Source organism: Danio aesculapii, chromosome 22 (assembly GCF_903798145.1).
Source record: "Danio aesculapii chromosome 22, fDanAes4.1, whole genome shotgun sequence".
Taxonomy (NCBI): Eukaryota; Metazoa; Chordata; class Actinopteri; order Cypriniformes; family Danionidae; genus Danio; species Danio aesculapii.
Genome location: NC_079456.1, coordinates 37,745,808 through 37,764,946, shown reverse-complemented (window position 1 = coordinate 37,764,946; position 19,139 = coordinate 37,745,808). Strand labels below are relative to the sequence as shown.

At 37.2% G+C, this 19,139-nt stretch overlaps 1 protein-coding gene across 2 annotated transcripts in view; it reads right to left on the bottom strand.

The window, feature by feature from the left end:
- Nucleotides 1–19,139, bottom strand: part of LOC130215510 (metabotropic glutamate receptor 7) — a 288,980-nt gene that overhangs the window by 134,424 nt on the left and 135,417 nt on the right. For both annotated transcript variants that reach the window (XM_056447333.1, XM_056447332.1), the window contains exons 3-4: nucleotides 12,275–12,410; nucleotides 10,838–10,992 (exon numbers count right to left, since the gene is read on the bottom strand). In XM_056447333.1, coding sequence (XP_056303308.1) covers nucleotides 10,838–10,992; nucleotides 12,275–12,410 — 291 coding nt within the window. The remainder of the gene's footprint in view (nucleotides 1–10,837; nucleotides 10,993–12,274; nucleotides 12,411–19,139) is intronic.

Genomic DNA, 19,139 nt, shown 5'->3' with positions numbered 1-19,139 from the left:
TACAATGTAGACTGTGTCAAAGCAGCATGAACTTCTAGTAAATTAAACTGCTTCAGTCCAGTTTTCAGAGTTGGAGTTCAGTTTAGTTCAGTTCAATGTTATGTAGAGTTCAAGTCAAAACTATTTATTATTATGATTTTTTCTTTTGCAAATATTTCCCAAATGATGTTTGACAGATGTTTGATTAAGGTGTTTACATTCAGAGAGCAGCATTTACAGCGGATCTTTCAGTCCATAATATTGTAGTGATATTACTAACTTACTAACTAAATCCTTTTGACTAAGGTGTGTCTTTAAGACTGAAAGAGTACTGCTGACGATACTAACAGCCTTTGCCATCTGAATAAACAAACAAAGAACACTGATCACACGCACTTACCAAATCTGTAGAGACAGGACAATCAACACCAACTGCAGCTGCGTCTTTTTTTTTAAAGAAGACGAGCGGCAAATCTGGATTTCACCATTTCCAGATGCGAAAAGCTCTCGGGTCAAAAAACATTCCTTACAAACATGTTTTTGTCGAGTGTCAGCAGACCACTGCAATCCACACATGTCCACACACAGCGGTGCTCTCATTGCAGGAAAATGGAAACAAAATCTTCATTGTGGCACATTTATAAACGCAACATTGACCACCCATGTGTCCGAACAATTCTTCTTCTTCCACTTGTTTGAATTACGGTTGGCAACACAGCGTGGCGTCTCTCTGAACACTGTAACAGGTAAAAACAGTCTTGGAAGCTATGATGCATATTACTAAAGCTGCACCTCATTCAAAACAGAGCGCACTCATTGGAGGTTTGGAAAGACTTGGCAGTCTTTCTCATAAATTAATGCTGAACACGTCACATTGTACCGGCCGGTACAGAAATCCAGTCCCCATGCTGGAATTTCCGTAAGGATCTAATTGCCGTGATGTTGCTTCAAAATTTCTTTTCAAACCGGAAGAACGAATTTGCTAAAAATAACGCAAAAACAACCAATTTTCACTTTTTTTCTGAAATATAAGTGTCCTAATAGTGTTGTTAGCAACGTGGGACACATATATGACTGTCAACATCTCAAAAAACATGTGTTTTGGTGTTTAATGATCCTTTAAGATGAAATTAGTGGGAAAAAAGCTTAACGTGCCATTTTTTTCTACCCTACAATTCAGGAGATCGCCCTTAGCTGATGATTGATTGTAAAGCATGTTTGGCATGCTGTCCCGGGAGAGAGCCCTGAGCTCGTGAGATCCCCTGCTTGTTAATGGTAGATGTAGATTATGAATGCTATAGAGTGAATACTGGATTCGACGCTTGTCTATAATGTCAATTTAGTTTTGTAAATTTAATTGTGTTACATGTTTTTGGTCTGTGGGAGGAAACCGGAGAGCCTGGGGAAAACTCACGCAAACACTGGGAGAACATGCACACTCCACACAGAAACGCCGACCTGGCCAGGTAAGATCTGAACCAGTCACATTCTTGCTGTGAGCCAATGATGCTAACCATTAGGCCTTCGTGCTGCACTGACAAGGAAATGGGAGGGGGGGGGATTCTCTAAGGCTAAAGCTGCGGTCACACTGGGCTTTTCCTCCCATAGACTTCCAATCATACGCACGCGAATGCGTCAGACCGGAAACGCAGGATCAAGCGTTAAGTTTCGCAGTTTGCTGCGGTGCAAAGTTGACCTGCGAAATCGCATCACTTGACTGCGTGAGACTAATCGAGGATCAGAACAGGACCTTTCTGGACAGAAATTTAAAACACGGAGCAATCGTCATTTAATGTCTATGTCATCTTGTTTAACCCCGCCCCTTTTCGCAGTGCTGTACGACAGAATTTCACACACACAAAGCCCAGCATGACCGCAGCTTAAGATGGCTAAGGTAAGATACTCTGGTTATTTATAGTGGTTTAGGAATCGTCTGATTGGTGAATCATGCGTTAGCTAATGAGGACCAGCTGGTATCAGTCATAAGCACGCTTTCCTCTCGAAATTATTTTATAAATAAACTTCACTTAAAGTTAACATATGCTAACATTGTCTTAACTGATGTTCATCACAGATAAATCTGTTAAGATTTTTAGAAAATGTTGTCAATAATTGAGGTCACGATTATTGATTATGGTCTTAACACCCTCACATATTGGTCTAGCAATATCAAAAGTATGACCATAACCTGGTATATGCTAACCAAAATGCATTTCAAAAATAAGTTTCCAGACAAAATCTAGAAATTCTGATGCAAAACGAGCTGAGAACCACCGATTTAACCACAGAAAACAGACCTTTAAGCAATCATATATTCTAGTAGCTAACCCGCGAGACTGACATGACTATGATTATTGTTGCGTCACACTCCAGGCATCTCTGGGTCTTTCACTAAGTGCTCGTCACATCGGAGCGTTTGGGCAAGTCCAGAAGAGATATCTCTACTGACAGGCTGCCAGCTAGATTTCACCATGACTTACCTGACTGCTGAAACACTGGCTGGTGCCCTGGAGAGCCGTGGCTGAGTTAGCATGTGATGGCTTCAATTATTCACATAAAGATAGGAATTAACCGAAGCCTCGGGTGCTCTTTAGGGTTTTGAAAGCCCTTGATATGTGTTCGATTTTTGTTAATTGGATGAAGATGGATTACTAGCAAGGTTTCAAGGGTCATGATGCATGTTGCATTGCTTGTGTTTGGGGGCCACAGGTGGTAAACTTCAGTCATGTTTCCTAAGGCAGGAATCTTTAATACTGTTGTGAATACTGAATGTTAGTGATCTGAGCGACAATAAAATCAAGTTTGTTAGTAATTGGTAGTAATTTTCAGTAGTTTCATTTCAAATTCAGTTGATTCTAGAGCTGTACTTCTAATTAATTCAGTGTATGCAGGGTCGGATTAAGAACATATTGGGCCATGAGGCTATAGCAAATCCAAAGGCAACATTTATTTTATCACCTCACAATTTTGGGGGGGGGGGGGGGGGGGGGGTTATTTTGCTATTATTATTATTAATTTGCTAATTAATATTCTTATCCATGGCGCAGTGGTTACTGGTCACCTCACAGCAAGAAGGTCACTGGTTTAAGCCCCGGTTGGCTCAGTTGGCATTTCAGTGTGAAGTTTGCATGTTCTCCTCGTATTCGTGTTGGGGCTTCAGCTCCACCTAGCCCTTATGTTAATCTGGCCCTATGCATGCTAGGTGCTTTTAGTCACTGTATAATCCTTCATAATTATAATTCTTTATCTATGATGATTATAATATCTCATTCTATCTAGTTGCCATCCAATATATTAATTATAATAATGCCATCCATTCTATCTAGATCCAATATAATAATTAGATTAATTCATTCATTCATTCATTTTCTTTTCGGCTTAGTCCCTTAATTAATTCGGGGTAGCCACAGCGGAATGAACCGCCAACTTATCCAGCACATGTTTTACGCAGCTGATGCCCTTCCGGCCGCAACAATTAGATTAATTAGTTTTAATTTATTAATAAAAATCAATACAAGTGTGTTTGTTTGTTTGTTTTATTTTTCTTTCCCATTTATTTTACTTATATTGTGTTTTAACTCAAAGTGTAATGGTACAGCATACTGTAGTATTAACTATAGTGAACGGATGAACTATAATACGTATGCTTTAGTTCTTACTAAAGTAACCTGTGATTTATTGTAATATACTATGAATAATTAAAACATTCATTCATTTTTCTTTATTAATCAGGGGTCGCCACAGCGGAATGAACCGCCAAATTATCCAGCATATGTTTTACACAGCGAATGGCCTTCCAGCAGCAACCCATCACTGGGAAACGCCCATGCATTCTTACATTCACACACATATATTACTGTAAATTTAGTTCACCCAATTCCCCTATAGCGCATGTCTTTGGACTTGTGGGGGACGCCGGAGCGCCCGGAGGAAACCCATGTGAACACGGGAAAAACATGCAAACTTCACATAGAAATGCCAACTGACCCAGCCGAGGCTCGAACCAGCGACCTTCTTGCTGTGAGGTTACCCATTACGTCACCGTGCAGCCATAATAAAAAGTAATATTGGGTAATTTGTTTATATCACTATAGTTGTTGCATTACCATAATTACCACAACATATTTATTCAGGTATTCTACAATAGTATGTCTCAGAAACACTATATTATTTACTATACGTTACTATAGTATTTTTTTCATGTGATTTTATGGGGCAAAAATGACCAAACAAAAAAGTTGAGGTAGGGTATAATCATACTGTAAGCAAGCTCAGGAATATTAACTATGTGATGTAACCTTCGACCAATAGTACTCATCAATCTGCTGAAGCCAGTTTTTTGTGTATGCAACATATGAGGATTAAAGCTTATCACCTTATATATTCGTCCAGTCCACTGCTGACGCAACAGGCTGCCACAATCTTGCATTGGTCTTAAAATGTCCCCCTTTCACAAGACTAACTGCAGTTTAGTCAACTAAACTCTCAAAGTACAGATTTGCAGACGTTCAGGGGCGATTGTTTAGTCTGGAGTGCAGTGTAAATAAAAACATGACTCTTCAGATCATCAGGTTGTGTATTTGAACACAACACACACGTTCACTTTTCACCTTCAGATCAAAGACAGCAGCCGAATGGCTCCCAGCTTCACGCCCGTCCACAAAAGACAACATCATTTGACTTTCAGAAAGCAGAGCAGATTTTTCTCGCCTGTAGTGAGACAAACTCTCTGGTCGTGGCAGCACTACATTCAATTGTTTTCATAGGTCTGTTTCAAAGAGCACAATAAAGCCGCAAAGTGTGATGCTTTCCCTGACGAGTGCCTTTCAAATTGTTCCATCAGTGCTGTGAAATGCAGGGGCAATTGCTCGACCCGGTAAAGCTGCGCTCCACGCACTTATCAGCAAATGGCAAACAGCGCGAGCCGAGAGATGCTATCATAACCCTGTGGATACCTGGAAAACGCACTGCACTGTGTGACACGATTTCCATTTGCAGCGCCGCATTGAATGGATTAACTGGAGGGAGGAGTGAAGATGTAAATAGGGAATTATCCAGGATCAATTTTTCCTAAACAAACAAAAAAAACCTTTATTTATTTTTTTATTATCATATTTTGCTTTATTTATTACTAAATTTCAGGTAGATTCTATTTTATACTTCTGTGGTCACTTATTTCAACATGTATTACTTTTGATTCATGGCTTTCTTATTAAAGAAGAAAATAGTATTCATTATTGCTATTCTGAACAGGCATATTATACAACAAAACTTGTATTAATTGAAATGGATAGTTTTTTATTTATTTATTTATTTATTTATTTTTGCTGAACCTAATCATCAAACTCATTAAAAAAATCATTAAAGTATTTATATTTATTGTAACATTTATTATCTTTATTTGTGAATATGGAATTATCGTGGATAACATTTTAGCAACCCAGGCTCATTATAAAAACGTATAGCTATATATATTTCTGGAGAAATACGTCCCAGGTGGTGAAGTTTTTGTTTTCCTCAATCCACCAGTGGCCACTGTGTATGCTTATTGAGATTTAAAATTTCTCTCGCTATCCGTGCCTGCTGTTCTTGCATAAATCCACTAGAGGCCGCTTTCGACTGACAAACTGAATGTCTTTATGATCGACTGACCCACCCTCCTCCTTCCCTAAACCCAACTAATAGTGTTTTCAAAAGCACCGATTGACGCCTAGTAGCATTCGTTTTAAAGATGAAATGCTGCCATTCGTATAAATACATAATTCATGATCTCCAGAAATGTATATAGGGTTTAATTTTCAGAATGAGCTTGGTATTTTCCTAAAGAGATAAAATTTATTTATTTTATTGTATTTTTCATAACAAAATGTCCGTACAAGCAAATTACTTCTGTAGTCACTTATTTCAAAGCTCAATACTTTTGATACATGACCTTTTTTGCCATCAAGAAGAAAATATTAGTACATTTTTGCTATTCTGAACGAGATTATTATTGTATAAGCAAAAAAAAAAAAACTTGTATTAACTGAAATGGATAGTTTTTGTTTTGTTTGTTTGTTTTTGCTGAATCTAATCATTAAACTCATATTTATATTTCATTTTAACATTAATTTATTTATTTGTAAATGTGGAATTATCGAGAATAACATTTCCAACCCAGGCTCATACAAACTTAGCATACGTCCCAGGTGGTACAGTTTTTGTTTTTGCAGTTTTTGTTTTTGCGAATCCACCAGAGGCCGCTGTGTATGCGTTTTGAAATCTCAAATTTTCTCTCACGAGTGCCTGCTGTTCTCACATAAATCCACCAGAAGCTGCTGTCGCCTGACTAACTGAATGACTGATTGACTGACCGATCGACTGACCCATTCTCCTCCTTCCCTAAACCCAACCAAAAGTGTTTTCAAATGCACTGACTGACAGCGTCATACCGCGCCATAGCATTCGTTTTATTGACGAAATGCAGCCATACGTACTTCTGGATACATAATTTGCGATCTCTAGAAATGTATATAGGGCTACAATTTCAGAATGAGCCTGTGTTGACATTTTCCTAAACAGAAAAAAAATTATTATATTTTATTGTATTTTTTGTTTATAACAAAATTTCCATACAAGCAAATTACTACTGTAGTCACTTATTTCAAAGCTCAATATATTTGATGAATGCCTTTTTTTGCCATTAAAGAAAAAAATAGTACATTTTTGCTATTCTGAACGGAATTCAACAATTCAACAAACTGTATTAATTAAAATGGATAGGTTTATTGCTGAATCTTTACAAGCATTTAGATTTAATTCAAACATTTATTAGCTTTATTTGTAAATATAGAATTATCAAGGATAGCATTTGCCTAAATAGAAAAAAAATTGGATTTATGAATATTTATTGTATTTATTTATAACAAAATTTCTGTATAAGCAAATAACTTGTGCGGTCATTTATTTCAAAGCGTGATACTTCTGATACATGGCCTTTTAACCCCATTAAAGAATAAACTATTACTACTTTAAACAGGGTTGCAATAATACAACAACAACAAAAACTTGTATTAATTGAAATATATAGGGTTTTTTGCTGGATCTAATCATTAGAAACATAATTATATTTCACTCTAACAGTTATTAGCTTTAATTCTATTAACAAAAATGCTAAATATGAACTTAAAACAAATATTATAGTATCTAAATTCAGTTTATTTGAACTGAATAAGTAGAAAGTATAACAGTATGCTGATTTATGATTTGTTAATAGTACAATGTACCATTTTATATATATATATATATATATATATATATATATATATATATATATATATATATATAATTTTTTTCTAATACAATACTCATTTAGTTATTATTAAAGTTATTTATGTATTTGATTGTTGATTTAAACTTAATTAAATAAAAAACAACAGTATAGCCATTTTAGTTATAATTGTTGTAGCTGTATTATTGTAATTAAATAAATAAAAAAATGTCAAAGAGGGCAGCACGGTGGGTAGCACGGAGCTGGTAAAAGAGCTTCCGGGAGAGGTCATAAGGTTGGATGAGACACTAGATAGGGGCGATCACTCATGTCACAGCAGCTCAAAACACTGGAAGTACAATAGCTGCACTTGCAACAAAGAGAGCATCACTCACGCGAGTCGCACCAATAGACTGTATAAACGGGTCGCACCGCACGTGTGTATTCCTCTGCTTGTAAACTCATTAACAAACCCCTGTGATTCATGAGATCGGCCGGATTGTCGAGTACCGATCGAGTCATAAAAATTTGATTATCGGCCGATATCGATCTTTGGCTGATCGATCGGAGCATCCATAAAAAATCTATTATCTATTATCTACTATTTTATTTAATAATCCCACAGATGTCATTCACAAAACAAACAATAATTGTAATAAAAAATGTGAATATATGTGATCAACGACACTTTCAGACACTTCAGAATGTGCAAAATAAGTCTTTGTGGATGAATAATTCCTTTCCCCCAACAACAACTGAATCAAGAGAGTCTAAAACCTCCCAGGCCTTTCCTCCACAGAAGATCCATCTCTCTTTCACCCCTTCCATCCACAGGCCTCTTTATACCATTAGTTCACGTCTGTCTCAAAATATACCACCACGGGGCTTTCATTTATTAATCTGGCACTGAGACGGAGCCCCTGGCAGGACGGGCTGGAAAGGAGGTCCAGCTGGGTCACAATCCCCTGTCAGGATCAGATTCAGGATCTCCGGTGAACAAAACGAGTTCGATGTGAGGCCTTTTGGACTCTGTTGCGCTCCGTTCTCTATCAAACGTGACACAGTTTTGCAGACGCTGGGGAGATGAGGGGCTATTATTAGGTCGACGCTTCTGCCTTCCATCCATTCAGCCTGACATCAGTCTGAACACTGCAAAGAAAGTTGCTTGTGCAATCAAAAACAAGGGTTGAGATAGTAGAGGCGATTTATAAATGTGCAACGGTGTGTGTACATCAGTCACGTTCTGACATTTTTCAGCCCTTTTTTCACGTCCAAAACAACAGTGGGATTTAGCGTTATTTGAGGGATTTACTGTTGGTGTTTAAAAATCATTAGTATCATTTATTTTTAATTCAACCCTGAGTTATTTCAGTCCTGCACTTTTGCTGTTAACTATAGCTAATGAAAATAATTTTGTCCAACAACAACTGCCAACATAAGGTTTGTTAATTCCTTCCTTCCCTCCTTCCTTAATCCTTCCTTCCCTCATTTCCTCCTTCCTTCCTCATTCCTTTCTTGGCTGAGTTGCAGTCCACTTTTAGCCACACACCCGCAAACTACCCTTCTTTCTTTAATTCTCCCTTCCTTCCTTAATTCCTTCTTCATTCCTTCTTTCTTTCTTTCCTTCCTTCCTTAATTCTTTCTTTCTTCCTTAATCTTTTCTTAGCTCATTCCTTCCTTCCTTCCGCCTTTTATCCTTCCTTCTTTGGCTGCGCTCCAATCCATTTTTAGACAAACACTCTCAAACTTCCCTTCTTCCTTGTTTGATTCTACCTTCCTTCCTTCCTTCCTTCCTTCCTTCCTTCCTTCCTTCCTTCCTTCCTTCCTTCCTTCATTTCTTCCTCCCTAATTCTCCCTTTCTTCTTTAATCTTTCCTTAGTTTCTTCCATTCTTCCTTCCTCCCTTCATCCTTCCTTCTTTGGCTGCGCTCCAGTCCACTTTTAGACAAACACTCTCAAACTTCTCTTCCCCCTTCTTTGATTCTCCCTTCCTTCCTTAATCTTTCCTTAGTTCCTTTCTTTCTTCTTTCCTTCCTTCCTTTCTTCCTTCCTTAATTCTTCATTTATTCCTTCTTTAATATTTCCTTTGCTCCTTTCTTTCTTTCTTTCTTTCTTTCTTTCTTTCTTTCTTTCTTTCTTTCTTTCTTTCTTCCTTAATTATTCCTTCCTTCCTTCCTTAATTATTCCTACCTTCCTTCCTTCATTCCTTCCTTAATTCTCTCTTCCTTCCTTAATCTTTCCTTAGTTCCTTCAATCCTTCCTTCCTTTCTTCATTCCTTCCTACATTTCGTCTTCCCTTAAACTTTCCTTAGTTCCTTCCTTCCTTCTCCTTCCTTCCTTCCTTCCTTCCTTCCTTCCTTCCTTCCTTCCTTCCTTCCTTCCTTCCTTCCTTCCTTCCTTCCTCCTTTTATCCTTCCTTCTTTGGCTCCATCCAGTCCACTTTTAGACAAACACTCTCAAACTTCTCTTCTTTCTTCTTTAATTCTCCCTTCCTTCTTTAAACTTTCCTTAGTTTCTTCCTTTGTTCCTTCCTTCCATCCATCCATACTTCCTTCCTTCCTTCCTTCCTCCTTTTATCCTTCCTTCTTTGGCTCCATCCAGTCTACTTTTAGACAAACACTCTCAAACTTCCCCTCTCCCTTCTTTAATTCTCCCTTCCTTCCTTAAACATTCGTTGGTTCATTCCTTATCACTCCTTCTTTTCTTCATATATTCCCCCTTCCTTCTACCCTTCATCCCATCCTCCTTGACTGTGATTCAGTCCACTTCTAGACAAACATTTTCAAGTGAAGACGTCCCTTCACTTGTTTTAAAGAGCATTCCACTTCATCGAGTGAATGAGTGAAGTTAGCATGGGCACTCTCTCAAACCCTTAATTTTGACAGAGGGAGTGAGTCAGATTCATATATTCACTCCAGCACCTAATAGTCCCATGCAATGCAATTGTGATGCCACAACAGTGTAGTTCCCAAGTGCTCAAGAGTTTAGGGTATTTCATTAAAACCCATGCAGATGTTCCACCAGTAGTTGATTCTTGGGATAAAGTAAACAATGACGTACATTCGAGTGAATGAGATGGAGGGAAGTTAGCGAGTGAAGGGCATAAAAGGTAGCCTTTAATTCCTACCCTCCTTCATTCAAAGGAATCAACATTTTGTTTGTTTGCATGTTTGTTTTTGTTATTATTGAACAAATGTGAATTAAATTTTAAGGTGAATTTCAAATAATTACAGGATTAAATAATTAATCTTTCAAATAAATGGACTTTCCAGTGTTTCTAGTGTCAATTTACCAAAAAAATAAATAGAGGTTTCCCTCTAAAGAAATGGTAAATAAAGCATTATGTTATATATGAAATATGTTCAATAATAAGTAATAAGAATCATCTCCATCTTTGCTTTTTTTCCTGCATTTTAATCAAATAGTTGCACATATTATAAGACACTTCCTTCTGAATGGTAGAACAGTAAAACAATAAATACCAAAATATTAGTAGTTAATTAAAAGTGTTAAGAATAAGACGTAGCACTCCATCATACCATCATCACAAAGCTATTGTACTCTCTACACAACACTGAGCGGCCATTAGCATAAAATCAATACATCTTACCAGCAATAGTGGCTCTTTTTGGCAGGATGGTAATAGCGCCGACGGCCGCGTCCTCGAGCCCTTGAATAGGGCTGTTCTTCGCTCCCCAACTGTCTGAGCCAATCCACAGAAAATGGCCCACTTTATCGGCACTTTTACTGGCATTGAGGATCCCCCTGTGAACATTACCACACACAACACTAGCTATGATTCCATCCACTTATTTATATGAGCATTTTGGGATACTGTGTTTAAAAAAATAAATCTGAGTGCAAACATATAGACTCAGTAGCCTTGTTTAATCCGATAAAAAAAGATATGCACATATGTGGATAAACATTTACTTAATAAAATCCACGATGAGCATTAAAAAAGTCATGTGATGTTTCCTCAACTGAAGTTGGGATTGGATTAACCAGATGAACTTTCATGCATGTGTTTGAAGAGTTATTAAAACAACATTTGAAAATCATTCATTCGTTTATTTTTCTTCAGCTGAGTCTCTCTTTTAGAGGTCGCAACAGCGGAATGAACCGCCAACAATTTCCAGCATATGTAATACACAGTGGGTGCCCTTCCAGCCGCAACCCAGAGTCTCCTATAATATTGTTTCTTCTGGCATTTCTGTGTGGAGTTTGCATGTTCTCCCCGTGTTGGAGTGGGTTTCCTCCGAGTACGCCGGTTTCCCTCACAGTCCAAACACATGCGCTATAGGGGAACTGATCAACTAAATTGTTCCTAGTGTATGAGTGTGTGTCTGAATAAGTGTTTCCCAGTACTGAGTTGCGGACGGAAGAGCATCCGCTTCATAAAACATATGCTGGAATAGTTGGTGGTTCATTCTGCTGTGGTGACCTCTGAAATAGAGATTAAGCCAAAGGAAAATGAACGAATGAATAGGGAAAAATATACAAGGGGGCTAATAATTCAGGAGGGCTAATAATTCTGTCTTCAACTGTATCTGTGAAATGCCATATACCAAATGTCTATGTAGATCTGACATCACTACAGGGAAATGGACTGAATTAATAATAAAGTCTTGTAAACATGGGCCACTTGCATTGCTGGGTCATTAGTTTAGATGTAAACCAGGACAATATGTCATTTCAATAATCAGATATCTGTGAGATATCAGCATATTAGAGTGCATGTAAACATGCTGATTAAGGCTCGACAGCAACAGAAACATTCTCATTGTGTATGAATGACCAAATAGCAATAGTCTGACTGATGACATGTTGATGCTATTAATCGATACCCTCTAGAGATTAGCTTATCTGCCAAAACAAGATATAAGCGGACCCTTGAGTTTAATAAGTAATAGCTTTCAGGCCAGTAGGGTATTGACTTGTTGTCATCGGGAGCTTCTTTTCTGGAGCTCAAAAGGGAGCAATTAATTGTCTGAAACCGAATGTATTGTAGCCCTGTTTCTCTTCCAGGGGCTGTCAGCTAGCTTACCGAATATCTTCGTCGTTTGCGAAAATAATGACCGCGCGGGCATGACGCGTCTCCAGGAGCTGTCGGATGATCTTGTCAAAATCTCCCTGTTTGTGGTCATGAGGGATCTTCAGCGACTGAGCGATGCAGATTCCACCTGCAGAGAGAGAGAGAGAGAGAGAGAGAGAGAGAGAGAGAGAGAGAGAGAGAGAGAGAGAGAGAGAGAGAGAGAGAGAGAGAGAGAAGATCAACACAAATAGAAATTCCAATTCGAACCCTGCTCAATATTTCCCAGTGTCAAACAGAAGTGAAGTGTGGGGTGCTCTTCTCAGTCATGAGTTTGATAAATGGGGTAGAAATCCATTGAAACCCTATAAGCAGAGTTCAGTATAGGAACATACTAAGGGTACAGAGAAACACAGCCAGCAATGCATGCAGGGCAGAATTAGGCAGGTATTCTTTATTGCGTGTTCACACTGAAGGTGGTGAAAGCAGTTCACCCTGGTGACAATGCTGTCTGCCTTTACTGCTCCGCCAGCAAGAGCATCAAAATTCACAACATTGATCTCGTATTTAAAGGGGCCGTGGTATCATATCAACAAATCAGTTACAATCCCATATAAAATCAGGCTTTCTAGCATGAAATTTTGCGTACATTTGATCAAATTCATTTAATTATGGAAGATCAAGTTGTTGCGTGTGGTGTGGCTTTGCTTCACTTATTCAATGTGTGTCTACACGTCTGAAATATTCTGAAGGAGCAATACTGTTATGTATGGTCTTTATAGTTACCATGAGATGCACATCAACTCACCAGTAACTTGTTTTTAATGTATGTTCCTGTAAGAAACATCGTAAACAATTGGAAATCTGCCGATTTTAATAATCAACCCCTTGGGAACAACTGTGGTCGGAACCAAAGTTCAAAGGTGTCAAAGTCACCAGCGATCCAGTCACCAACACAAAACTACCAATCAGCCATTACATGGACTACAAGTTCCAATCATGCACCGCTCACTCACACTGGTTCCTCATTTAGTTGATTACACATGCTCATGGATGGGAGCTGCTCATGAACTGATTAGATGGACTTTAAATACAGTGCACATACACACACACACACCATTTGCTAAGTTTGGACAGTTTTGTATTGTTTGTATGTATGTTTTTGTTTGTATATATATATAGTTGAAGTAAGCTGTAATCAGAATTATTCGCCCCCCTTAGAATTTTTTTCTTTTTTAAATATTTCCCAAATGATGTTGAACAGATTCAGGAAATGTTCACAGTATGTCTGATAATATTTTTTCTTCTGAAGAAAGTCTTATTTGTTTTATTTCAGCTAGAATAAAAGCAGTTTTTAATTTTTAAATAATTTTAAGGTCAATATTATTAGCCCCTTTAAGCTATATTTATTTTTGATAGTCTACAGAACAAACCACTGTTATACAATAACTTGCCTAATTACCCTAACCTGCCTAGTTAACCTAATTAACCTAGTTAAGCCTTTAAATGTCACTTTAAGCTGTATAGAAGTGTCTTGAAGAATATCTAGTCTAATATTATTTACTGTCATCATGACAAAGAGAAAATAAATCAGTTATTAGAGATGAGTTATTAAATGTTATTGTAATTTAATGTACAACCTATACATCAGATGGTTATGTCTATGTTTGCATTTTCCCATTATTTCCTTTTTATAAATAAATAAATTAATAATCCCTGAATGATGCGAAGATCTATACAACTGAATCCATATAATAACCATAAACTAACCTTCCCAGAATATATATATATATATATATATATATATATATATATATATATATATATATATATATATATATATATAGCGCTTTTTACAATGTAGATTGTGTCAAAGCAGCTTAGCATAGAAGTTCTAGTAAAGTCCAGATTTTAGAGTTGAAGTTCAGTGTAGTTCAGTATATATATATATACACACACACATATATATATGTATATATATATATACACAGACATATATACATATATATGCAATTTTTAAACAACCTATGAACAAGATGGCTATTTGTATGTTTGTATTGTTCTAATAAATTAACATTAACAGTCCATATAATAACCTTAAACTAACCTTTTCAGATTGTTGCAAGGATGTTTTTTGCCAACCTAAAGAGAACCTATTATCTAATAGGTATTCCATGGTTAAAAATCTATAAACATTTTATGCAGACAACATATATATATATATACACAATATTTTCTTTGGTAACCTAAAATAAACTGCATAATCAAATGTGTATTATTATGTCTTTATTTTCCCATTATTTCATTATTCTAAACTGCATTCCCCAAATGGTGTATATCTAAAATCTCTAAAATCTCTAATCTATAATACATCTATAAAATTGGGTCCATGACCGCAGACCAGGGCAAATTTCATCTCTGCAAATTTGCGATGAAAATCACAGAGGAAAGGTCTTATACTGGCACCGCTAAAGAAAAGTGTTAGGATATGTCAAAATCCATCAGCGCTTCTGCAGGTTATGAAGCGGATATGAAATGGGAAATGTCACTCTCTCATACCAACCCATTTTCAGGACATTTGCCCACTGGATATAAGAATATTCGACGTGATAGACAGAATCACTCTGCTTAGCAACAGCAAAATCCCAAAGCTTTTTGGCAGCTATGTAAGCGAAAGTGAAACACGGCTTCCTCTTTTTTATATATATATATACAGTTTGCAGGTTGATGATGACTCCAAATCTCTCTGGTTATTTATTAGATGGCCAACATCAATATCTGAGTCTGTGCCCGATGCCCTGGAGTGGCGCTTTTATGAGCGTGGCATCGGAAGATTGGAAATGTGATAAAAAGAGACAGACAAACGATGTAAACTCATGGCAGTCGCTTCAGTACACTGGCTTTTGTGGAAAGAGAGGCACCAAAATTGGCATCAATCCACATGAAAATCCCACAGACGGGCTTTTCTGTTCCCGTTCACTGCACAGTGTGCTTTGCCATGGGACTTTTTTTCCCATTATCTGGAGCGTTCATTGGGGAAACTCACACTGTTTTGCCTTTTCTGAGATGGATGAATCCCATGGAGCACAGTGAATGTTAGATAAAGGCTTGTTTGTTCTGTTTCAGACGCAAAAAAAATGCTAATGTGGTCTAGATTGGTCATTCAAAATACCAACCCTGGTGTGTATGATTCTTTAAAGTGATTAAAATCGGCCATCTTTTGAGTACATGAATCACTTTGACCAAATCGTTAAAACAAGCAGCTCATTTGAGTCAATTGATTCAATCTGACTCTTGAGCATATGACTCTTTTTCACCTGAACTGTTTAAAAAGAAATACATATGAATCATTTATTAATGAATCAGATGTCACAGAAATTATAAAAAAATAATAATTAATATGAAATGACTGATTCACTGGAATGATTCAAATTAACTTGACTCTTTTTTTACCTGAACTGATCAAAAGAAGCAACTCATAAGAGTCATCAGTTCATGAAAAATATATAATAGATTCTGAATCGTGATAATTATTTGAATGAACTAACTCACAAGCATATGATTCTTTTTCACATGAACTGATTCAACTGGCTGGGAGAACATGATTCAAGATTTCAAACTAACTCACAAATAGGTGAATCTTTTCCCCATGAACTGCTTACAGAGAAATTCATATGAATCATTTATTCAGAAAAATCCCACAGACGGGCTTTTCTGTTCCCGCTTACTGCACAGTGTATTTTGCCATGGCACTCCTATTATCTGGAACATTCATTGGGAAAACTCACACTGCTTTGCCTTTCTGAGACGGATTAATCCCATGGAGCAGAGTGAATGTTAGATAAAGGTTTGTTTATTCTGCTTCAAATGCAAAAATGCTAATGTGGTCTAGATTGGTCATTCAAAAGTCACACAACCCACCCTTGGACTCCAAATGGTTGGGAAAATGGTGAAAATAAAGACACTGATTCGTTTGAATGATTCTAGTTGGCCAACTTTTGAATACATGAATCACTTTGACCAAATCGTAAAATAGGCAGCTCATTTGATTCATTTGAGTAAGGGTTTCTTTAATTTAGCATGTGCTCTTTACCTTAATTCAGAATGCATAATTATAATTAAATCTAAATATATATCATGTGACTCATGGAATCTGAATAATGACTCTTAATTGCTTAAATCTGTCGTTTGTTCATAAATCAAACTGTAAATTATTTTCCACAACTAAATTTGTGCAAATCATGAAACAGATCACTGTGATTCACTGAATGATTCGTTAGAGTCATTCAAACTGACTAACCAGTAGATGCATCACTACAGTGGTAATATAGTTTAAAATATAGTTAAAACAGTTTAACTCATGAATGCGATTCCTTTCCCTGAACTCATTTAAACAAACAATGTATATGCACGATTAGTTAATGAATCAAATGTACTTAAATTCGAGTCCATAAAAAAACAATTCAGTAAAACTTGTGAATCTATATGATTTTTTTTCACCTGAGTTGATTAATACCAACTTGTGCATACATGATTCAAGATTTAAACAGGACTACCTTTCAAGTACGATTCATGTTCAACTCAACTGAATATTAATTGACTCATATCAGTAATGCGTTCATGAATCAGACATGAAAAACAATAATTCAAATTGTGTTTTAATCACATATTCTGTAATTCATTAGAATGACTCGCCTGAAACAAATCAAGTGAATCATTTGCTTATGAATCAGACTGGCAAATCATTAAAAGGAATACATTCATTCACTGATTCATTGTAATGATTCAAAATGACCAACTCACAGGTGTGTGACTCCTTTTCAAGTCATATATACAGTGATTTATTTCATTAGAATGACTCCTCGAAACAACTCAACTGAATCATTTGATTACAAATCCGACTGGAAAACCATTAAAAGGAATAAATACAGATTCATGCACTGATTCCTTACAATGATTCAAACTGGCCAGCACTCAAATGCATGATTCTTTTTCAACTGAACTAATTATTAAACAACTCGAATCACGAATCAGACATTGATTATCTTTAGGTACCCAACCTCGTTGTTTTTTCTTCAGCGTATAGTTCTCGCTTTTGCATGGTATAATTTGATACGAGATGTCAATATTTTAATTTACACCCATAACACCGTACTTTAGGCGGGAATTTGATACCATACGTTACCACTAGGACGTCTATCAGACGTTTGGATTTTGATTGCCATACCTGACGGATAAACGTCAGTATTTGACGTCAATATGACATTAGTTTAAGATGTTGGCTAGACGTTGCACTTTGGTCACTTTCCAACACAACCTAAAATCAACCAAATATCAACGTCATTTCACGTCGTTATTGGGCGCCCAAAAAAAACGTAGATGCTGGCGACCTAAATCTAACCTAATTTTAACATCTTATGACGATGTATGGGCGACACAGTGGCGCAGTAGGAAGTGCTGCCGCCTCAGAGCAAGAAGGTCGCTGGTTCGAGCTGGGTCAGTTGGCGTTTCTGCGTGGAGTTTGCATGTTCTCCCTGCGTTCGCGTGGGTTTCCTCCGGGTGCTCCGGTTTCCCCCACAGTGCGGTACATGCGGTAGAGGTGAATTGTGTGAATGTTTCCCAGAGATGGGTTGCAGCTGGAAGGGCAAAAAACATGCTGGATAAGTTGGCGGTTCATTCTGCTGTGGTGACCCAGATTAATAAAGGGACAAAGCCGAAGAGTAAATGAATGAATGACTGAACGAATGACGCTGTGTCCACTATTACTTCATGAGAATCAGTTTCGCACAAATCAAAGACGTACACACTCATGTCACTTCCTGCTGTTCTGCACTGTCAGACTAAACTGCTAGACTTTGAAAAGGAAGTCAGAAAAAAACAGCACCTTTTTCCGGCCTTTCGGGTTGAGTTAATGCTGTTTAATTGATCTGTCAACTAATGTTAACTGACCAATTAGTATCTTCAGAAGCACGTCAGCGAGTGGCGAGACTCTGGGTAAATTGACATGGACAGGCCCTGCAGACACCAATTATAATTAAATCCCTCTTAGCCATGGCTTTCAATCCCAGCATGCCTTGGAAAACACACAATGCGGGCTGACAATGTATGCGGATCATGACGGTATTTCTCCCTCATGTAGCGCGCCGTGAAATCTCTCAAATGTAATCCGCCCATTGTTTCTGACTCGTCGTGCTTTTGTTTGGTGGACCCTTTCGACACTGGTGTTCTTTGAGTCGGGATATTGTGAAGTGTGTTTGTTTGTTTGTTGGGGGGGTTTTTTTCACCGTTGTTTATCCGCGGCACTAATTTCACACCTGAAATACCCTTTTGGCCAGTTTTGCAATGGGAGAAATTCCAGCTACGTCAATGCTAACGCTGTTAAAGCTTGCAACCAAACACCTTTGTTGTTGTTTGTGGAGGCTCTAATCTGAAGGTTTTTTCAGCAGTGTGTGCAAACCTGTGACTGAATGATTTTCTGCGCGTGTTGTGGAGGAAAACTGTGGCATTCTGGGAAATGGATTCAGAGAGGTGAAACGGCTGCATTTGTGAAAAGGCATGGTCGTACACTATATTATAATATATTTAAATATTCATTCATTCACTCATTTTCCTTTGGCTTAGTCTCTATTTCAGAGGTTGCTACAATGGAATGAAGCGTCAACTGTTACAGCATGTGATTTACGCAGGGGATGCCCTTCTAGACACCATCCAGTACTGGGACCTATGGCGACCTTCTTGCTGTGAGGCGACTGCTAACCACTGAGCCACTGTGCCACCATATTAATATAATATAATATAATATAATATAATATAATATAATATAATATAATATAATATAATATAATAAAATATAATATAATATAATATAATATAATATAAT